This window comes from Scyliorhinus canicula, chromosome 10 (assembly GCF_902713615.1).
Source record: "Scyliorhinus canicula chromosome 10, sScyCan1.1, whole genome shotgun sequence".
NCBI lineage: Eukaryota > Metazoa > Chordata > Chondrichthyes > Carcharhiniformes > Scyliorhinidae > Scyliorhinus > Scyliorhinus canicula.
This window is the reverse complement of record NC_052155.1, coordinates 95,547,797-95,567,417: the sequence shown is the minus strand read 5'-3', so window position 1 is coordinate 95,567,417 and position 19,621 is coordinate 95,547,797. Positions and strand designations below refer to the sequence as shown.

Below are 19,621 nucleotides of genomic sequence, written 5' to 3'. Positions count from 1 at the left end.
CTATGTAATTCCCTGTTAGGAGGGTAAATAGACAGGAAAAGAACCCTGATCTTGCGCATCCAAGTATTTGATTTGATTCATTAGCATCACACACAAAGGCTTTCAAGCAGGGTTATCTACTTACTCACACTGCCAGGCAACAGTGCATACTACTGTACAAAGATAATTAGAGCACTGGAAAGATAAAAACGAGGGAATTAAACAATATCATCAAATATCTTAAGTGATCAACTGAAGAATGACATTATTTGAAAAATGCTCAGCAAATTGAATTTGGCTGAGAAATTAATTGTTAATAACACAAAATTTATCAGAGAAATATTACAAGTACTGGAATGTTCTTTCCCTCTACATTTATTGAAGAATGTATTTGGAAAGGAGGCAAATGGAAAACTTATCTGACATCATACCCTGAAGATTTTCTGTCAGCATTTTACTTTCATTGCTGACTTTTCCAAGCAGCTTTAACTTCCTTTTTGTTTGTCTGTCAGCAACTTCACTGTCCAGCCACTGTTGGCATGGAAACACATATTCATTGGCTCCACCGGTCTCTGTTGGTTCCGTTATAATGATTGTCTCCAGATACCAGCCAGCACCATATCCAGCACCGTCGTGCTCAGCATGCACTTGTGTTGGAATACCTAGGTCGACAGCTTGTATATTAAAGACGCTAACCTAACAAAAGGAATATAGAAAATAAAATAAATTTTAAAAAAATGAACTATAGGATTGTAAGAAAAATTAGCTAACTGACAAAGATGGCAGTATAGTGAGGATCCTTGCAGTATTTTATATAAATGGTCATGAATACCCACATGAATCAAAAATTTTTGCGCAAAGAATTTCCTTGGGGGTGCTCCCAGTTGTCGCAGTAACTTTGGTCGAAGATTAGAGCTGCGTACATGGTTTTTACAGATCTCTTTATGGTTGCCTGGTGAAGCGAAAGTGGCTGATTGGGAAAATCCTTGTGGTAATTCTCAGTGAATACGGCAATTGTAGCATAACTACAAATTCACCAACTCTGTGTTTGTTTTGAACACAGCTTCCTTTCACTGAGATTGCAGCATCGATGAATGTAAACTTTTTATTCCTTCATTCTAATTTTGCTAAGTGCTGTGACACTTTACCATCAGTTTTGCTTCACCTGTCTTAAAACATTGGAGTGCGTGGGGAATGACTTTCCTCCCCAGAGTGCCTGAGAAACCTTCAATTTTCAAGAGCAAAGGAAATGATGGTACAGACTCACAATGCCAGGACTCTACTCCTATTGCATCAGGATTTTCAAGGCTTTTGAGGGGTGGGTTTGGAGGGTGGACAAGGAAATAAGGGCAGTGCATTCCTGCTTGTGGCCTTCCCGATGGCGAGTGGTGGCTTTGATGGGAAATCCCATTGACAACCAGCATGAGTGGTGAATCCTGCCTCCAGGAAACACCACGCTGCTGAAAAACATGGGGTTGGGGGATTGGAGAATCCAGCCAAGATTTGAAAAAACATTATAGACCATTCATTTTGCTCCATAAAAAGCCAGACTGGCATCCATTTTGATGGATTTGCCAGATAAAGGCAGTCTTAATCTCTGCAACAAACCATCCCCTGATCAGTAACGGAGGTGGGTCGGATGGTGGTCTGGGTTTAATAACAAAGTTACAGCACAGGAACAGGCCCTTTGGCCCCCAAGCCTATGCCGATCACGATGCCTGACTTAACTAAAATATTTTGCACTTCCTGGGTCCATATCCCTCTAATCCTATCCTATTCATGTATTTGTCAAGATACCTCTTGAACGTTGCTATCCTGTCTATTTCCACCACAAAGCGTTCCAGGCACTCACCACCCTCTGTCTAAAACATTTGCCTCGCATATCTCCTCTTAACTTTCCCCTTCGTACCTTAAGTCTATGAGCGCGATCTTCCTAAATGGAAACAAAGTTCCCGAGCGAGCGCAATTAGCCGTGTGTTTCCCAGCACTCACAGTGCCGGGAAACACATGACTATTCAATGTGACTCACTTTGAATAAGGGACCTAAGGAAGGGGGAGGTTTTGGGTATTCTAAAACGCATTAAGCTGGGCAAGTCCCCAGGACTGGATGGGATCTATCCCAGGTTACTGAGGGAAGCGAGGGACGAAATAGCTGGAGCCTTAACAGATATCTTTGCAGCATCCTTGAACACGGGTGAGGTCCCGGAGGACCGCTTCACCTCTCCTATCCAGCACAGTAGCACACGTGGCTAGAACTGTGGCTTCACAACGCCAGGGTCCCAGGCTCAATTCCCCGCTGGATCACTGTCTGTGTGGAGTTTGCACGTTCTCCCCGTGTCTGCGTGGGTTTCCTCCGGGTGCTCTGGTTTCCTCCCACAGTCCAAAAACGTGCAGGTTCGGTGGATTGGCCATGCTAAATTGCCCTTGGTGTCCAAAAAGGTTAGGAGGGGTAATTGGGCAATGGGGATAGGGTGGAAGTGAGGGCTTCAGTCGGTCGGTGCAGACTCGATGGGCCGAATGGCCTCCTTCTGCACTGTATGTTCTATATATCTATGTATTAGGGCTCCCTTCCAGTCCATCAGCTTATAAAATTCCGATACCTTCCACTCTCCTACTGCTACTTTTGACACCACCTTATCCTGCAGCCCCTGGGATGGCATGTGCGGAAAGGTCGCTACCTGCCTCTACACAAAGTCCCTCACCTGCAAATTGCAAATAGTGGAACCCGTTTCCACCGAGCAACACAAATTCCTCCTCTAACTCTTCCAAGTATGGAAAGCCCCCGTCTATAAACACATCCCCAAGCCGCTCAATCCCCGCCCGCTACAACCCCGAAACTCCCATCCAGCTCCCCGGGAGCAATCCGGAGATTGCCACACATCAGTGCCTACACCGAAGCCCCCTCCAGCCCCATGTGCTGTCGCCACTGCCCCCACACCCGCAGAGCCGTCACCACTACCGGGCTTTTGGAGTACCTGGCCAGCGAGGAAGGCAGAGGCACCGTTAACAGTGCCCTCAGACTCGTGTGCCTACATGATCCAGCAGGGGGCAGCAGAGCAGAGCTTCTGATTGGCTGTTCCGGGGAGATTTGCATACGTGCAGTGCGGTCAGCGTAAGTTGAAGGTGGTTTGTGAAGGGGCTGTTCTCGAGTGACAGCTTTACCCGAAACACTACTTACGTAGTGTCTCCCACCCATCCTCCTCCTCTAACCAAATAAAAGTTCTGTTCGTCGGATTGCTAAACTAATAAGTTTTTTTTTAAAGTTTTCAGTAGTTGGGAAGTTAGTTCAGTGGGAATGGAGGCTAGGGTAGTTGAATGTTCCTCCTGCAGAATGTGGGAGGAAAGGGTCACCTCTAGTGGCCCTGCTGACTACATCTGCGGGAAGTGCACCCAACTCCAGCTCCTCGAGAACCGCGTTAGGGACTTGGAGTTGGAGCTGGATGAACTTCGGATCATTCGGGAGGCAGAGGTGCTTATTGAGAGGAGTTATAGGGAGGTAGTCACACCTCAGGTAAAAGAAGAAGGTAGATGGGTTACCGTCAGGGGAGGGAGAGGGAACCGGCAGGCAGTGCAGGGATCCCCTGTGGTCGTTCCCCTCTATAACAAGTATACCGTTTTGGATACTGTTGCGGGGGACGACTTACCAGGGGTAAGCAATGGGGCACAGGTCTCTGGCACAGAGTCTGTCCCTGTTGCTCAGAACGGAAGGGAGAGGAGGAACAGAGCAGTTGTCATTGGGGACTCCATAGTTGGAGGAACAGCCAGGAGGTTCTGTGGGAACGAAAGAGACTCACGGTTGGTGTGTTGCCTCCCAGGTGCCAGGGTTCGTGATGTCTCTGATCGTGTTTTTGGGATCCTTAAGGGGGAGGGGGAGCAGCCCCAAGTCGTGGTCCACATAGGTACCAACGACATAGGTAGGAAGAGGGATGGGGATTTGAGACAGAAATTCAGGGAGCTAGGGTGGAAGCTGAGAGCTAGAACAAACAGAGTTGTTATCTCTGGGTTGTTACCCCTGCCACGTGCTAGCGAAGTGAGAAATAAGGAGAGAGAGGAGTTGAACACGTGGCTACAGGGATGGTGCAGGAGGGAGGGTTTTGGTTTCCTGGATAATTGGGGCTCATTCTGGGGTAGGTGGGACCTCTACAAACAGGATGGTCTTCACCTGAACCAGAGGGGTACCAATATCCTGGGGGGGGGGAGATTTGCTAGTGCTCTTCGGGGGGGTTTAAACTAATTCAGCAGGGGGATGGGAACCTAAATTGTAGTCCTAGTGTACAGGATGTTGAGAGTAGTGAGGTCAGGGATAGGGTTCAAAGTTCGAAAGAGGGCACCGGCAAGCGAGATGCTGGTTTGAAGTGTGTCTACTTCAACGCCAGGAGCATCCGGAATAAGGTGGGTGAGCTTGCAGCATGGGTTGGTACCTGGGATCTCGATGTTGTGGCGATTTCGGAGACATGGGTAGAGCAGGGACAGGAATGGTTGTTGCAGGTTCCAGGATTTAGATGTTTCTGTAAGAACAGAGAAGGTGGTAAAAGAGGGGGGGGTGTGGCATTGTTAATCAAGGAAAGTATTACGGCGGTAGAAAGGACGTTTGAGGACTCGTCTACTGAGGTAGTATGGGCCGAGGTTAGGAACAGGAGAGGAGAGGTCACCCTGTTGGGAGTTGTCTATAGACCTCCGAATAGTTCCAGAGATGTAGAGGAAAGGATTGCAAAGATGATTCTCGACAGGAGCGAGAGTAACAGGGTAGTTGTTATGGGGGACTTTAACTTTCCAAATATTGACTGGAAATACTATAGTTCGAGTACTATAGATGGGTCAGTTTTTGTGCAGTGTGTGCAGGAGGGTTTTCTGACACAGTATGTAGACAGGCCAACAAGGGGCGAGGCCACATTGGATTTGGTACTGGGTAATGAACCCGGCCAGGTGTTAGATTTAGATATAGGTGAACACTTTGGTGATAGTGATCACAACTCGGTTATGTTTACTTTAGCAATGGGCAGGGATAGGTGTATACCGCAAGGCAAGAATTATAGCTGGGGGAAAGGCAATTATGATGCTATTCGGCAAGATTTAGGATGTATAGGATGGAGAAGGAAACTGCAGGGGATGGGTACAATCAAAATGTGGAGCTTTTTCAAGGAACAGCTACTGCGTGTCCTTGATAAGTATGTACCTGTCAGGCAGGGAGGAAGTTGTCGAGCAAGGGAACCGTGGTTTACTAAGGAAGTTGAAGCACTTGTCAAGAGGAAGAAGAAGGCTTATGTTAGGATGAGACATGAAGGCTCAGTTAGGGCACTTGAGAGTTACAAGTTAGCCAGGAAGGACCTAAAGGTAGAGTTAAGAAGAGCGAGGAGAGGACACGAAAAGTCATTGGCGGATAGGATCAAGGAAAACCCTAAGGCTTTCTATAGGTATATCAGGAACAAAAGAATGACTAGAGTAACATTAGTGCCAATCAAGGATAGTAGTGGAAAGTTGTGTGTGGAATCAGAGGAGATAGGGGAAGCGTTAAATGGATATTTTTCATCAGTGTTTACACTGGAGAAAGACAATGTTGTCGAGGAGAATACTCAGGTTCAGTCGACCAGGCTAGATGGAATTGAGGTTCAAAAGGAGGAGGTGTTATCAATTTTGGAAAATGTCAAAATAGATAAGTCCCCTGGGCCAGATGGGATTTATCCTAGGATTCTCTGGGAAGCCAGGGAGGAGATTGCAGAGCCTTTGTCCTTGATCTTTATGTCGTCTTTGTCGACAGGAATAGTGCCGGAAGACTGGAGGATAGCAAATGTTGTCCCCTTGTTCAATAAGGGGAGTAGAGACAACCCTGGTAAATATAGACCTGTGAGCCTCACTTCGGTTGTGGGTAAAATGTTGGAAAAGGTTATAAGAGATAGGGTTTATAATCATCTTGAAAAGAACAAGTTGATTAGCGATAGTCAACACGGTTTTGTGAAGGGTAGGTCATGCCTCACAAACCTTATTGAGTTTTTTGAGAAGGTGACCAAACAGGTGGATGAGGGTAAAGCGGTTGATGTGGTGTATATGGATTTCAGCAAGGCGTTTGATAAGGTTCCCCACGGTAGGCTATTGCAGAAAATAAGGAAGTATGGGATTGAAGGTGATTTAGCGGTTTGGATCAGTAATTGGCTAGCTGAAAGAAGCCAGAGGGTGGTGGTTGATGGCAAATGTTCATCCTGGAGTTCAGTTACTAGTGGTGTACCGCAAGGATCTGTTTTGGGGCCACTGCTGTTTGTCATTTTTATAAATGACCTGGAAGAGGGTGTAGAAGGATGGGTTAGTAAATTTGCAGATGACACGAAGGTCGGTGGAGTTGTGGATAGTGCTGAAGGATGTTATAGGATACAGAGGGACATAGATAAGCTGCAGAGCTGGGCTGAGAGGTGGCAGATGGAGTTTAATGCGGAAAAGTGTGAGGTGGTTCACTTTGGAAGGAGTAACAGGAATGCAGATTACTGGGCTAATGGCAAGATTCTTGGTAGTGTAGATGAACAGAGAGATCTCGGCATCCAGGTACATAAATCCCTGAAAGTTGCCACCCAGGTTAATAGGGCTGTTAAGAAGGCATATGGTGTGCTAGCCTTTATCAGTAGGGGGATTGAGTTTCGGAGCCACAAGGTCATGCTGCAGCTGTACATAACTCTGGTGCGGCCGCTCCTGGAGTACTGCGTGCAGTTCTGGTCACCACATTATAGGAAGGATGTGGAAGCTTTGGAAAGGGTTCAGAGGAGATTTACTAGGATGTTGCCTGGTATGGAGGGAAGGTCTTACGAGGAAAGGCTCAGGGACTTGAGGTTGTTTTCGTTAGAGAGGAGAAGGCTGAGAGGCGACTTAATAGAGACATATAAGATAGTCAGAGGGTTAGATAGAGTGGACAGTGAGAGTCTTTTTCCTCGGATGGTGATGACCAACACGAGGGGACATAGCTTTAAATTGAGGGGTGATAGATATAGGACAGATGTCAGAGGCAGTTTCTTTACTCAGAGAGTAGTAGGGGTGTGGAATGCGCTGCCTGCAACAGTAGTAGACTCGCCAACTTTAAGGGCATTTAAGTGGTCACTGGATAGACATATGGATGAAAATGGAATAGTGTAGGTCAGATAGGCTTCAGATGGTTTCACAGGTCGGCGCAACATCGAGGGCCGAAGGGCCCGTACTGCGCTGTAATGTTCTATGTTCTATGTTCTATGAGGCCTTCGTCCCAGTTTGTCCGCACACTGGCCACCGGTGCCTGATACAGCAGCTGGAGCTAATCCACAAGACCCTGCCCAAATCCAAACTGCCCCAGAACCTCACCCCAGTCGATCAAAGGCCTTTTCCATGTCCATGGCGTCCAACACCTCCACACTCCGTCCCTCGGGGGACATTATTATCACATTTAATAATCTCCTAATGTTGGCTGCCAGATGCCTCCCCTACCCCCTCTGGCACACAGTCCTCAAATCTTGAGGCCAAGATCTTGGCCAATAACTTGGTGTCCACATTTAATAGCGACATTGACCTGTACGACCCACACTGCTCTGGATCTTTATCCTGTTTTAAAATCAAGGAGATCGAGACCTGCGACAACGTCGGGGGGGGGGGGGGGGGGGGGGGGGGCGCGCACCCCCTGCTCCTTCGCCTCATTGAACGGCCTCACTAACAAGGGCCCCAGGTCCCACAAAAACATTTTATAAAACTCCACTGGGTATCTGTCCGGTCCTGGGGCCTTGCCAGACTACATCACCTCCAGCCCCTCCACCGCCTCTGCCAGCCCAATAGGGGCTTCCAGCCCCTCCACCAGGTCCTCCTCCACCTTTGGGAACTCCATCCCTTCCAAACACCACATCATTCCCTCCACACGGCTGGGGGTTTCCACTCAAACAACTGATGGTAAAAATCCCGAATCACCCCATTCAGCCCTATCGGGTCCAAGACCGTCTCCCCCTGCTCCACCCCGTCCTTCATTTTCCTGATCTCCTTTACTGCCTCCTGTTTCCTGCAAAAGAGCCACGTGCGCCTTTAAACTCTTTAAATGTGCAAACATACGAGCCCTCTTGAGTGGCCCATTCAACCCTCTCACAGGAGGTCAATCTGGCTCCCCCCCCCCACCTCCACACTCGCAACTTGCCAGTCAACCATAACCACACCTGGGCCAGCCTCCAGTCCGTGTCCTGCACCTCCTCAGGCCTGCCCTCGGATGCCCACCGTCATCGACCCTTCCCACACCACGCTTTACAAATCCTACCCGTGTCAGCAGTTCCCCCCCTCACCACAAAATAACAGCCCCAACCCCCATCAAAAACCCTCACCACCTTCTCACCCACCACTGTGCTCCTGTGAACTAGCCCACCCAGCTAGCCTGGTAGCCCCCGCCCTTGGCACCTATCAGGCTATCCTTCACTGCCCCCCGCTCAAACATTATCCCATTGCAATCAAAACTACACCCAAGCAAACACAAAGAAACAAGCAACCCACCATCCCCCATACAGAAAGAACTCAGGGCAATGGCCCCAAATGAATGCAAAACAAACCCGAAGGAAGAGAACGCGAGCATCTCCGCAAAAGTTCAATGACCTCCTTCTCCTGCCAGTCCATTGTCCCTGACAAATTTTGTCGCCTCCTCCGGCATCCCAAAGTACAGCTAACGACTCTTCTTGGTCACCCACAGGCACGCTGGGTACAGCATATCAAATTTCACCCTCTTCTTGAAGAGGGCTACCTTCACATTGTTAAAGCCCGCTCTCCTCTTGGCCATCTCCACACCCAGGTCCTGACACATGGGAAGCTCACTGCCCTCCTAGGTACACCACCTCGTCTGCCTGGTCCATCACAGGATCCGTTTCTTATCCAGGAACCGATGCAGGCACACAACCATTGCCCTCGCGGCCCGTTCCCCTCTGGCCTTCTCAGCAGTGCCATGTGTGCCCGGTCCACTTCCAAAGGTCATTCAGCAACTCTCTCCCAGCGACTTCTCGAACATCCGAGCCATGTATGAGCCAGCATCTGCTCCCTCGCTGCCCTCCGGCAACACGATTCTCAAATTCTGCCTGCGGGACCGGTTCTTCAGGCCCTTCACCGTCTTCTGCAGCCGCCTCTGATTATACCGCATCACCCCCAACTTGGCTGCCATTGAGGCAAACTGCTCCTCGTGCTCCCCCACAATCTCCTCCACCTTCTGGATCGCCTGGCTCTGGGCCTCCAGCCTCATTTCCAGGTGGTTGATCCCAGCCTTTATCAGATCCACCACCCTCGTCAGGTCCTCCTGATTCTCCTTTCCTGCTAGATTAACTTCTCGTTCAGGAAGCCCACCAACTGCTCCGTCGACCATTGAGAGGGTAGGGCCAATCCCGCCATCTTCTCCTGTGTTGCAGGTACAACTCCAATTTGCTCAAACTGCTCCTTTCTTTATAAACCACTCCTGGTCCATGAATCACACCCTCTCCTTCCACCCCTACTGCACTTTCTCTGGTCAACACATTCACCTGTTAGCAGGGGAAAAAGGTCCAAAAATACCACCACGAACGGGAATCACCAAATGTGCGACCACTCGCACCATGGCTGCCACCGGACGTCTGAGAAATACATTTTTAACAAGAGTTACTAAATTAGTTCAATCATACGGCACCTTCTCCCATAACACTTTTTCTTTCTCAGGAATTTTTAGATTTGCTTTGTGTCCCATATCCGAGGATCAAAATAGTTGTTTTTGAAGTGTGAATCTTGAATCATGCCATTTCCATGACCCAGTACATGTACAATTTGAGATTTCAGTGGACCTCATTCCTGCTTTTTTTAACCTCCTCAATGACAGTGTTTATTAAGTTTCCTCTGGTTCAAGGCATTACTAACCTCCAAGTAGTTATTAAGGAATTGGATTATTCATGGCATACCAAATGAGCAAAACATTTCAAATGCACCTGCTCTTAAACTATAAAGAAACTTTAAAGGAATTATATTTATTTTGTTGCTCTGCTCCCACTTGTGCACTTATACTTTGAGCAATATTATACAAGGTGTATTGGCAGCTATAAAAAATGCTGCTATCTTCGAGACGAGGTTCCAAATTTTAAGAGTTATGGGACAAGTTATTCAGAACTCTTCGAAGTGGAGAAGAAGGGGCAGGATTTTACAGCCCCTCCGCAACATGCTTTCAGGTGGTGGAGGCGACTCGGTAACGACTGCCAGCGGGAGCGTCTAGTCCCACAGACGTCTACAGCGTTTTGCATGCCTTGATCTTCCCACCGTTGGGGAATCTGCTGAACAAGGGAGGAGGATAACCTTCAGTGGGACCGGAAGGTTCAGCTGGCGGGAAGGGCTGGAAAATTCCATTCCCATTCTGCTGGAATTTTACAAGTATCTGGAGCAAAGATCACCACCCTCCCTCGCCCGAAATGTTAACCCTCAATCTCTACTAATTTCAGTCCAAGCCATGTCTCCCACTTTATGTATCTCATTGTTTTAATTCTGTAAGCACTTGATACCTTCAACACAATGTAATCCTGACTAATGTGAAAATATATATATAATTTTCCATTTGTTCCCCCTATACAGAAGTCAATCTAGGTGCTGCCTTTAGCTGGACCTAGCATCAACAATAAAATCTGTCAGAAAGCATCTCCCCTGGATTACCCAAAGGACTACCTTCCTGATACGGATACATTCATGCTTGCAAGATTCAGCACAGGTTCAGTAGGCAAGTAAATAACTGAGAAACTAAAGTGTTTACTAGATTGGCCCTGATATTCGATGCATTCTGCCTGCTTATTTTCTCTTTTAAGTTCATAATATTGCACTTCATATTTAAATGATATACTAAAATTTCTAGTGTGATGCACGTTCCTTATTTGGATTCCGTGATTCAGGGTGGTTTTCACTGTTGGAACATGTCAGCTCCCAATGATTCCTGGGAGAAGAACCGGAAGCCGTTATGAAGTCTTGACTTCATTTAGGATGCAATTTAACAAATGAAAGAGTCCCGTTTTGAGCGCGAATAGCAGGGTGTTCCTCGGTGCCTGCAGCACCAAGAACGGCTCAATATCAAACCGGACTTTGATGTTTCTGGGGTCTGCGGAGAACGCCCAGCGAGGCCACACTTACCTCACTTCCTGCACTGATGAGCTCGTCAGTGTAGGAAGAGATCAGAGTGCCTTCTTCAATGCCACCCTGATCTGGTGCTTGGTCGGTAGGAATGATGCACAATAGAACTCTAGTTCTTGACTGGTTAAAGTGTTTTATTATAAAATAAATGCATGGTTCAGATAACTATGAGAAATATATTACAAACTACTAATTATGACTATCCACTAACACATGGTAGATTTACATTGCCACCTGCTGGTTGGAGGTAGTTTACATCATTATATACATGCTTATGCATATCCTCACACCCACCACGGCCTCCGGACACCCAACTTACCTTTCAGGGGGTCTTCGGGTCTTGGGATACTCCAGCTTAGACATATTTAAATGATGCTAACTGCTCACTTAAATAAGCAAATCTGGATTTTGCCCTCACTAGGCGGGATGTAACTACCTCGTCACGTCACTGAGTCAGGTGCATGGAGGCTGTTCGAATGCGCCTGGTCTCCATACAGTCATCCATATGTGGTTTGCCTGTTTCAGGCCTGAGCAATTTTACTTCGCTCTGACGGCAAAGGTTTGTAGGGGTGGGGGCCTGAGGTTTGTGGCAGGATAGGTGAAGTGTTTGTGAGGACGGGGAGGGGGAAATGATCCGGAGCCAGCAGCAGCAAGTTTTGTAGACCTGGGGCAGTAAGTGGGAGAAAAATGTAGCCTTCTTTCTTTGAAGAAAATTCTCTGAAGAAACAATCTTGAGGGAGATTTCGAGATGAAGTTAGAAGCATCCAATATAAAGAAATGAAAATGTTTACATATGACCAATCCTTTCTTTTTTTTAAATAAATTTAATGTATCCAATGAATATTTTCCAATTAAGGGGCAATTTAGTGTGGCCAATCCACCTCGCCTGCACATCTGGGTTGTGGGGGCAAAACCCACGCAAACACGGGGAGAACGTGCAAACTCCACATGGACAGTGATCCAGAGGTGGGATCGAACCTTGGACCTTGGCGAGGCTGCAGGGCTAACTCACTGCGCCACCGTGCTGCCTTACATATGACCAATCCTAAGTGATGAGTAATAACAACACAATGAAATGCAGCAATTCATCTTTAACACTTCTACATTAGCCTTCCTCAGTTGATGTTGTAAGTTATCACTGTCTCATAGTGGCATAAGTGATGGAGTCTCAGGTGTAAATAACTAAATTTGGGACGGACAATATCAGCTTGACATGAACTAATCATTTGCATGGTTGCACTTTAGCTCAGGTGACATTGTATCTGACAATGTCTCTCACTTCTGACAGACATTAAGGCAGAACTTAAAACCGGTAATGCTCTCTTGCCTCCCCAATTCTATATACAATTAGACAGTTCAGCTGGATTTGAGCCCTGTCAAACCATCAACATTTAGAAAGTGTCAGTAATTCCCACACTTGTTGGGCATTCTGTCTTCTCGATTCACAAGTTAAAATATAGAGTTAATCATCACCTGCTGAACAGGGCTTTCTGCCGCATATGGAAAACCTGCGATTTCCCAGATGATACGGTGCTGAGAATTGATTGAAGCTTTTTTTCTTTGTTTACAGTATTACTCAGCTATGAGCTATCTCAGGAGGCTTGACAGGGTAGATGCTAAGAGGGTCCCTTCTGGGAGAGTCTCGGACCAGAAGGCATAATCTCAGAGTAAGGGGTTATGCATTTAAAATAGATGAGGAGGAATTTCTTCTCTCAAGAGGGTCGTGAATCTATGGAATTCTTTACAGCAGAAGGCAGTAGATGCTGGGTCATTATCCATGTTCAAGGCTGTGATAGACAGATTTTTAATCAGTAAGGGAATCAAGGGTCATAAGGATAAGGTGGGAAAGTGGAGCTGAGGATTAGACTCAATGGAGCAAATGGCCTAATTATGCTCCAAGGTCTTATAGTCTGTCTTTCTTAGAACTATCCATCTATCCTACAGTTAGCGCATCTATTATTCTAAACTTTCTAAGCACTGATAGGAAACAACACTCTGCAAATGCCATATACTGTTATCAGAATGCAGGGATTTTGTTGCAGTTCATAATTCTCTTGGACATTCTGATTTATCAATGCAGATGACAGCATATTGGGCGCGATTCTCCGCCCCCCACGACGGGTCGGAGAATAGCGGGAGGGCCTTCCCGACATTTTTTCCGCCCTCCCGCTATTCTCCCCCCCCCCCCCCCCCCCGCCCAACTCCCGACACGAATCGCTGCTGCCGTTTTTTTACGGCCGGCAGCGATTCACAGCTGATAGATGGGCCGAAGTCCCAGCCCTTTACGCTGTTTTTACGAACGGCAAACAGACCTGGTCTGGCCGTTCGTAAAAACGGCGGGAACAACTCGCTTTTTATAACCATGGCACCGATTGGCACGGCAGTACCACGGCTGTGCCAAGGGTGCCATGGGCCCGCGATCGGTGGGCACCGATCGCGGGCAGCGGGCCCGATGCCCGCGCACTATTTCTCCTTCCGCCGCCCCGCAGTATCCATTCGTGGGGCGGCTGAGGGGCATCCCGGCCCGCGCATGCGCGGGTTTCGCGCAAATACGCGATGACGTCATCCGCGCATGCGCGGGTTGGAGTCTTCCAATCCGCGCATGCGCGGCTGACGTCATATGACGCGTCAGCCGGCGCTAACTCCGGCAAGCGGCTTAACGAAATTCGTTAAGCCTGTGATGCCGGAGCTTACGGCGTCGGGCTGCTAGCCCCGACCGGGGACCAGAATCGGTTCCCGGTCGGGAAGGGGCGCGCTGGCGTCAAACCCGCCCGGGTTTGACGCCAGCCTTACGAGTTCTCCCGTTTTGGGAGAATCGCGCCCCCCGTGTTTGCTCACAACTGTCCAGATGTGAATAATGTGCAGTCAAGGATCACTTCCATGATAGTATCACAGTTTACCAGGGCGGCCTGGTGGCACGCTGGTTAGCACTGCTGCCTCACAGCAGCAGGGACCCAAGTTCAATTCCGGCCTTGGGTGAGTTTGCACTTTCAGCCCGTGTCTGCGTGGGTTTTCTCCGGGTGCTCCGGTTTCCTCCCACAGTCCAAAGATGTACCGCTTAGGTGGATTGGCCATGACAAAATTGCTCTTTAGTGTCCAGGTATGTACAGGTTAGGTGAGGTTATGGGAACAGGGTGGGGGAGTGGGCCTCTTTCTTTCAGAGGGTCAGTGCAGACTCGATGTGCCAAATGGCATCCTTCTGCACTGTAGCGATTCTATGATTATCACTAAAGTTCTCTGTATCGCTCTCTCTCTCCCTCCCCCCCGTCTCGGTCTCTCTCTCTCTCCCTCCCCCCCTTCTCTGTCTCTCTCTCTCTCTCTCCCTCCCCCCCATCTCTGTCTGTCTGTCTCTCTCTCTCTCTCCCTCCCTCCCCCCCATCTCTGTCTCTCTCTCCCCCCCCACCCCCACCCCCCCCGGCTCTGTCTCTCTCCCTCCCCCCTCGTCTCTCGCTCTCTCCCCCCCGTCTCTCTCTCTCCCTCCCTCCCCCCTTCTCTGTCTCTCTGTCTCCCTCCCTCCCACCTTCCCCCCCCACCCCCCCCGTAGTACCCTCAATAATGTCACGAGAGTGTGGAATGGTAAATGAAGGCTTTAATAAACAGAGAACTAGCCAGCTACAGACGTGTGCTTACTGAATTCCACCTACAGGGAGTCACCTTATATATGGCTCCCTGGTGGGTGGAGCCAGAGGCGGAGTCCCCCAGGGTTCCAAACCCGGTCTTAAAGGGGCATCACCTACATGGTGTTAAGGGTACAGTAACCATTCATCACACCCCCATCTCTATCTCTCTCTCTCTCATTCCCTCCCTCCCCTCGTCTCTGTCTCTCTCTCTCCCTCCCTGCCTGTCTCTGTCTCTCCCCCCCCATCTGTCTCTCTATCTCTCCGCCCATCTCTGTCTCCCCCCCCCATCTTGGTCTCTCTCTCTCTCTCTCCCTCCCTTCCTCTCCCTCCGTCACCCCCTCTCTGTCTCTCCCTCTCCCACTGTCTCTCTCTCTCTCTAGCCATCTGTCTCTCTCTGTCTCTCTCTCTCTAGCCTCTCTCTGTCTCTCTCTCTCTCTGTCTCGGTCTCTCTCTGCCTTGGTCTCTCTCTGTCTCGCTGTCTCTCTCTCTGTCTCTCTCTCTGTCTCTCTCTCTGTCTCTCTCTCACTCTGTCTCTCTCTCACTCTGTCTCTCTCTCACTCTGTCTCTCTCTCTTCCTGTCTCTCTCTCTCCCTGGGCTGGATTCTCCGACCCCCACCGCGCCTGTCGGCGCCCCCCCCCCCCCCCCCCCCCCCCCCCCCCACCCCCGGCGATTCTCCGGCCTGCAATGGGCCGAAGTCCTGCTGCTGTTTTGTCCGGCCCGCCGGCGTGAATTAAACAAGGTATTTACCAGCGGGATCGGTGGCGCGGGTGGGCTCCGGGGTCTTGGGGGGGGGGCGCGGGGCAATGTGGCCCGGGGGGTGCCCTCACGGTGGCCTAGCCCACGATCGGGGCCCACCGATCCGCAGGCGGGCCTGTGCCGTGGGGGCACTCTTTTCCTTCCACGCAGTCAACAGCCTCCGCGATGGCCAATGCGGAGGTGACTCCCCCCTGCGCTGAAGCTCCCGCGCATGCGTGGACTTCCACCGGCCGGCAGAGTCCCTTCGGCCTCGGCTGGCATGGCGCCAAAGGCCTTTCCCGCCGATCGGCGGTGCGCCAACCACTCCGGCGCGGACCTAGCCCCTAAAGGTGAGGGCTTGACCCCGACAGGTTCGGAGGATTACGCACCTTTGGGGCGGCCCGACGCCGGAGTGGTTCATGCCACTCCATCCCGCTGGGACCCCCTGCCCCGCCGGGTAGGGGAGAATCCAACCCCCTGTCTCTCTCTGTCTCTCTCGGTGCGGTGGTCCCTGACCACAGGCCAGGGCACCGTTTGGGCAACCCCCGGGGCCAGATCCCCCCACGCCCCCCCGTAGACCCCGGAGGCCGCTCGCGCAGCCAGGTCCCGCCGGCAAAAACCTAGTGTAACATACGCCGGCGGGACTCGCCGAAAACAGGCAGCCACTCGGCCCATCGCGGTGATGCGACCATCAATTCACTCAAGACGGGAGTAAAAGTAAACTGTGGCTTTAATCAACTTAGAACAGTGCCTGCCTGTGAGTGTTCCAATACTGAGAACCGCCTTCAGGGCGACTGCTCTTTATACCTCGTTTCAAGGGTAGAAGTCATGGGCGGAGCCCATACAGCCCCCAACATGGTCCCCTATGGATAATGCCATACAATGGCCTATAGGAGGAGCCCACAAGGGCAACAGCATAGCACAGATACAAATACAAGGGCAACAGTACAGTTACAAATACAATGGTGGATTATTGGCATAATACATCCACCACATGCGGGCCGGATAATCGCCGGGGGGTGGCCGCCGACCGGCGGGGCGCAATTCCCGCCCCCGCCAAATTCCCGGCGCCGGAGAATTCGGCAGCCGGTGGGGGCAGGATTCATGCCGCCCCCCGGCAATTCTCCGACCCGGCGGGGGTCGGAAACTCCCGCCCCCTGTCTCTCTCTCTCTATGTGTCTCTCTCTGCCTCTCTCTCTCTGGGCAAAATTCTCCCATCGGGAGACTAAGTGCCGACGCCGGAGTGAAAACCAGAGTGTTTCACTCCGGCGTCGGAGGCCGCTCCTCGCCCCTATTCTCCCACCCCCAGGGGGCTAGGAGCGGTGCCGTGTCAATTACGAGTGCCGGGCTTTGGCGGCGTGGCAAAGCGCCGCCGCCTAAATTACGTGGCCGGTGTCGCGTAAATGACGTCACCCGCGCATGCGCAGGTTGGCCGGCGCCAACCTGCGCATGCATGGTTGCCGTCCTCCCCGCGGGTGCCCCGCAAGACATGGAGGATTGATCTTGCGGGGCAGCGGAGGAAAAGAGTGCATCCTTAAGAGATGCTGGCCCGTGATCGGTGGGCACCGATCGAGGGCCAGACCCCTACTGAGCGCCCCCCTGGTGCTCGATCCTCCCTCCCCCCGCGCAGGCTGCACACGCAGCATTCGCGCGCTGTTCACGCCAGCAGCGACCAGGTGTGGTTGGCGCCGGGGTTAAACCGTGGATCGGGCAGGCCGCTTGGCCCATTCGGGCCGGAGAATCTCCGCTCGCCTGCTACAAACGGCAAGCTTGCGATTCTCTGAGCGGCCTGTCGTGAAATGCGGCACGCTGTTTTGGTGGGGGGGGGGGTGTGTGTGGGAGAATCGCGTGCGGGTGCCAGGGCGGCGTGACGGGAATCGCCCGGCACTCTCGCGATTCTCCCACCCGGCGTGGGGGTCGGAGAATTGCGCCCCCTGTCTCTGTCTCTCTCTCTCTCTCTCTCTCTCTGACTCTCTGTCTGTCTGTCCCTCTCTCTCTCTCTCTCTCTCTCTCTCTCTCCCTGTGTCTGTCTCTCTTTCCGTTCTGTCTCTCTCTGTCTCTCTCTGTCTCTCTCTCTCTCTAAAAACAAAGTTCTCTGTACCACCATGTGTGTAACAGGGAGGCCCAGTAATAAAAGCAACAATACTTTTCACCATACAACAGCATATATATTAAGTTATTTAATAACTGAAGCTTTATTTGCAGGGTTATTGTGAACACAAAACCAACCTGATGTTTTTCAAATGGCGCAGAATGAGGACGCCTGAGTTTCCTTTTGCAAGTATCGCCATGCTCACCAAGTATCATGATGGAAACATTGGCATCAGTGCTTGCTGCAGGAAGGTTCCCAGTTAACACACGGACAGAATACGAGATATCTACAGGAAGCAGAACCAGTTAGTCTGTTACAGTTTCTTCTAATGCATTGAGAACCATGAAAGAAAAAAATAAGACAGTCACACATAATGAGCGTAATTCTACCAAAATATTTCGAAGTGTGGCCTCTGGCAGGAGATGCGGTACAATTCTCTTTGGGTGATTTGATGCGATTCTGATCACAATTCACCGACATTTAGACAATTGTTTGGAGGTTTGGGTGATTTGCACTATGAAAGAGAAGTTTGGGACCTAAAGATGCTGGCAGGACTGGTTCCTGAACGGGCGCCCCGATCTCAAAATAACACTGAAACCACTCCCCCAACACCCAACACTACAGAACCGCACCCTCCCCCGACCCCTCGCAAATCACTGGCTTTAGGCCTTCCCCCAAGTGAGCGACAGTCCGTTATGGGGTTGCCAAAGGCTCCTCCCTTCTCAGGCCCATTCCCATGAGACTCCCTCCCTCAGGAACCCCTTCAAGCCCCTCCCACATCTGCATCCGCCTGGTACTGCCAAGGTGCCAGAGGGCAGTGCCCAGCCATGTTTCTGAACACCCGGGGCTACAATAGCCTCCAAGCCACCCCCACCTGCCCCTGCCCTGCAAGGACATCATGGGCGGGATTCTCCGATAATGGGGCTAAGTGTTGACACCGTTGTAAACACCGGAGCATTTAACAACGGGGACACCTGGCCCCCAGGAGCAGAGTTCTTGCATTGCACAGGGGCCAGCACGGCACTGGAGCACTTCACGCAGCTCCAGCTGCCAATACGGGCGCCAGCACGAGCGGCACGGGTCTGCGCATGCGTGCCACGGCTAGCGTGAGTCCAAGCATGTGCGTGGGTTGCCTTCTCTGCGCCAGCCGAGCGCTGAGGAACATAGCCTCCCCCCCCCCCCGCAATTAGCCTGCCCCCCGATCGGTTGCTCCCCGATCGCGAGCCTGGCCACCGTGGAGCCCCACCCCCCACCCCCTGCCCCCACCGAGTCGGATCCCCCCCTCCCCCACACCAGGATGGCCCCCGCAGCATGAACGCCGAGGTCCCGCCAGGCAGGACCACACACGAATGATGCCGGTGGGACTCGGCCGAACTCAGCGGGCACTCTGCCCGTCGAGCAAGGAGAATCGCCGGTAGGGGGCTTTGTTGAGCGGCCCCCGATCGGCGTGCGGCGACCGCGCCAACGCGATTAGTGGCGACTCTCCGGTCGCCGGAGAATCGGCGGCCCGGCCTTGGAGTGGCGTTGCGTGATTCCCGCCTCCCCCGGTGCTTCTCTGACTCGGAGCTGGGTCGGAGAATCCCACCCCATGTCTGGTCTCCGTTTTTGGAGACCATTAATGGGCACAATTCAATGACCGCATTGTGTGACACTGATCTAGGCATGGCAGATCAATGGGGGGGGATTGGGCAAAATCGAGATTCACGGGCGCAAACAATTTTGCAATATATCCGACTGGCTGCCGATGGAGAGTTTCAGATCTCACCCAAAAATGGTAAGAATATAATTAATCATAATTTGCATCCACTTCAATCACATTAACGAGATTGAAGTCAAACGCGCGCTCCTCTGGGGTGGCTGTGCTATCCTTCTCTGCCCACTGCCCTTGAGATCTGCCTGTGTCAGGAGCAGGGTGGGAGGAGGGAGGGGGGGGGGGGGGCGGTGGACACAGAAGAACTGGGGATCCCTGAAGTCTCCTTGTTGGCAGGCCCCGTTGTTGGACTCCTGCACTTCCTCCTCCCTGAGTCTGCTCGTAGGGTCCTGGGGGATGCCATGAGACAGGAACAGCTGGAGTGAGCTCCAGAAGCCTCTGAG

At 51.2% G+C, this 19,621-nt stretch overlaps 1 protein-coding gene across 1 annotated transcript in view; it reads right to left on the bottom strand.

The window, feature by feature from the left end:
- The window catches only part of LOC119972132, a 660,627-nt gene that overhangs the window by 119,143 nt on the left and 521,863 nt on the right, over window positions 1-19,621 (bottom strand). Inside the window, exons 45-46 of the mRNA XM_038808465.1 lie at window positions 17,665-17,813; window positions 411-675 (exon numbers count right to left, since the gene is read on the bottom strand). Of these exons, the coding sequence (XP_038664393.1) occupies window positions 411-675; window positions 17,665-17,813 (414 nt within the window). The remainder of the gene's footprint in view (window positions 1-410; window positions 676-17,664; window positions 17,814-19,621) is intronic.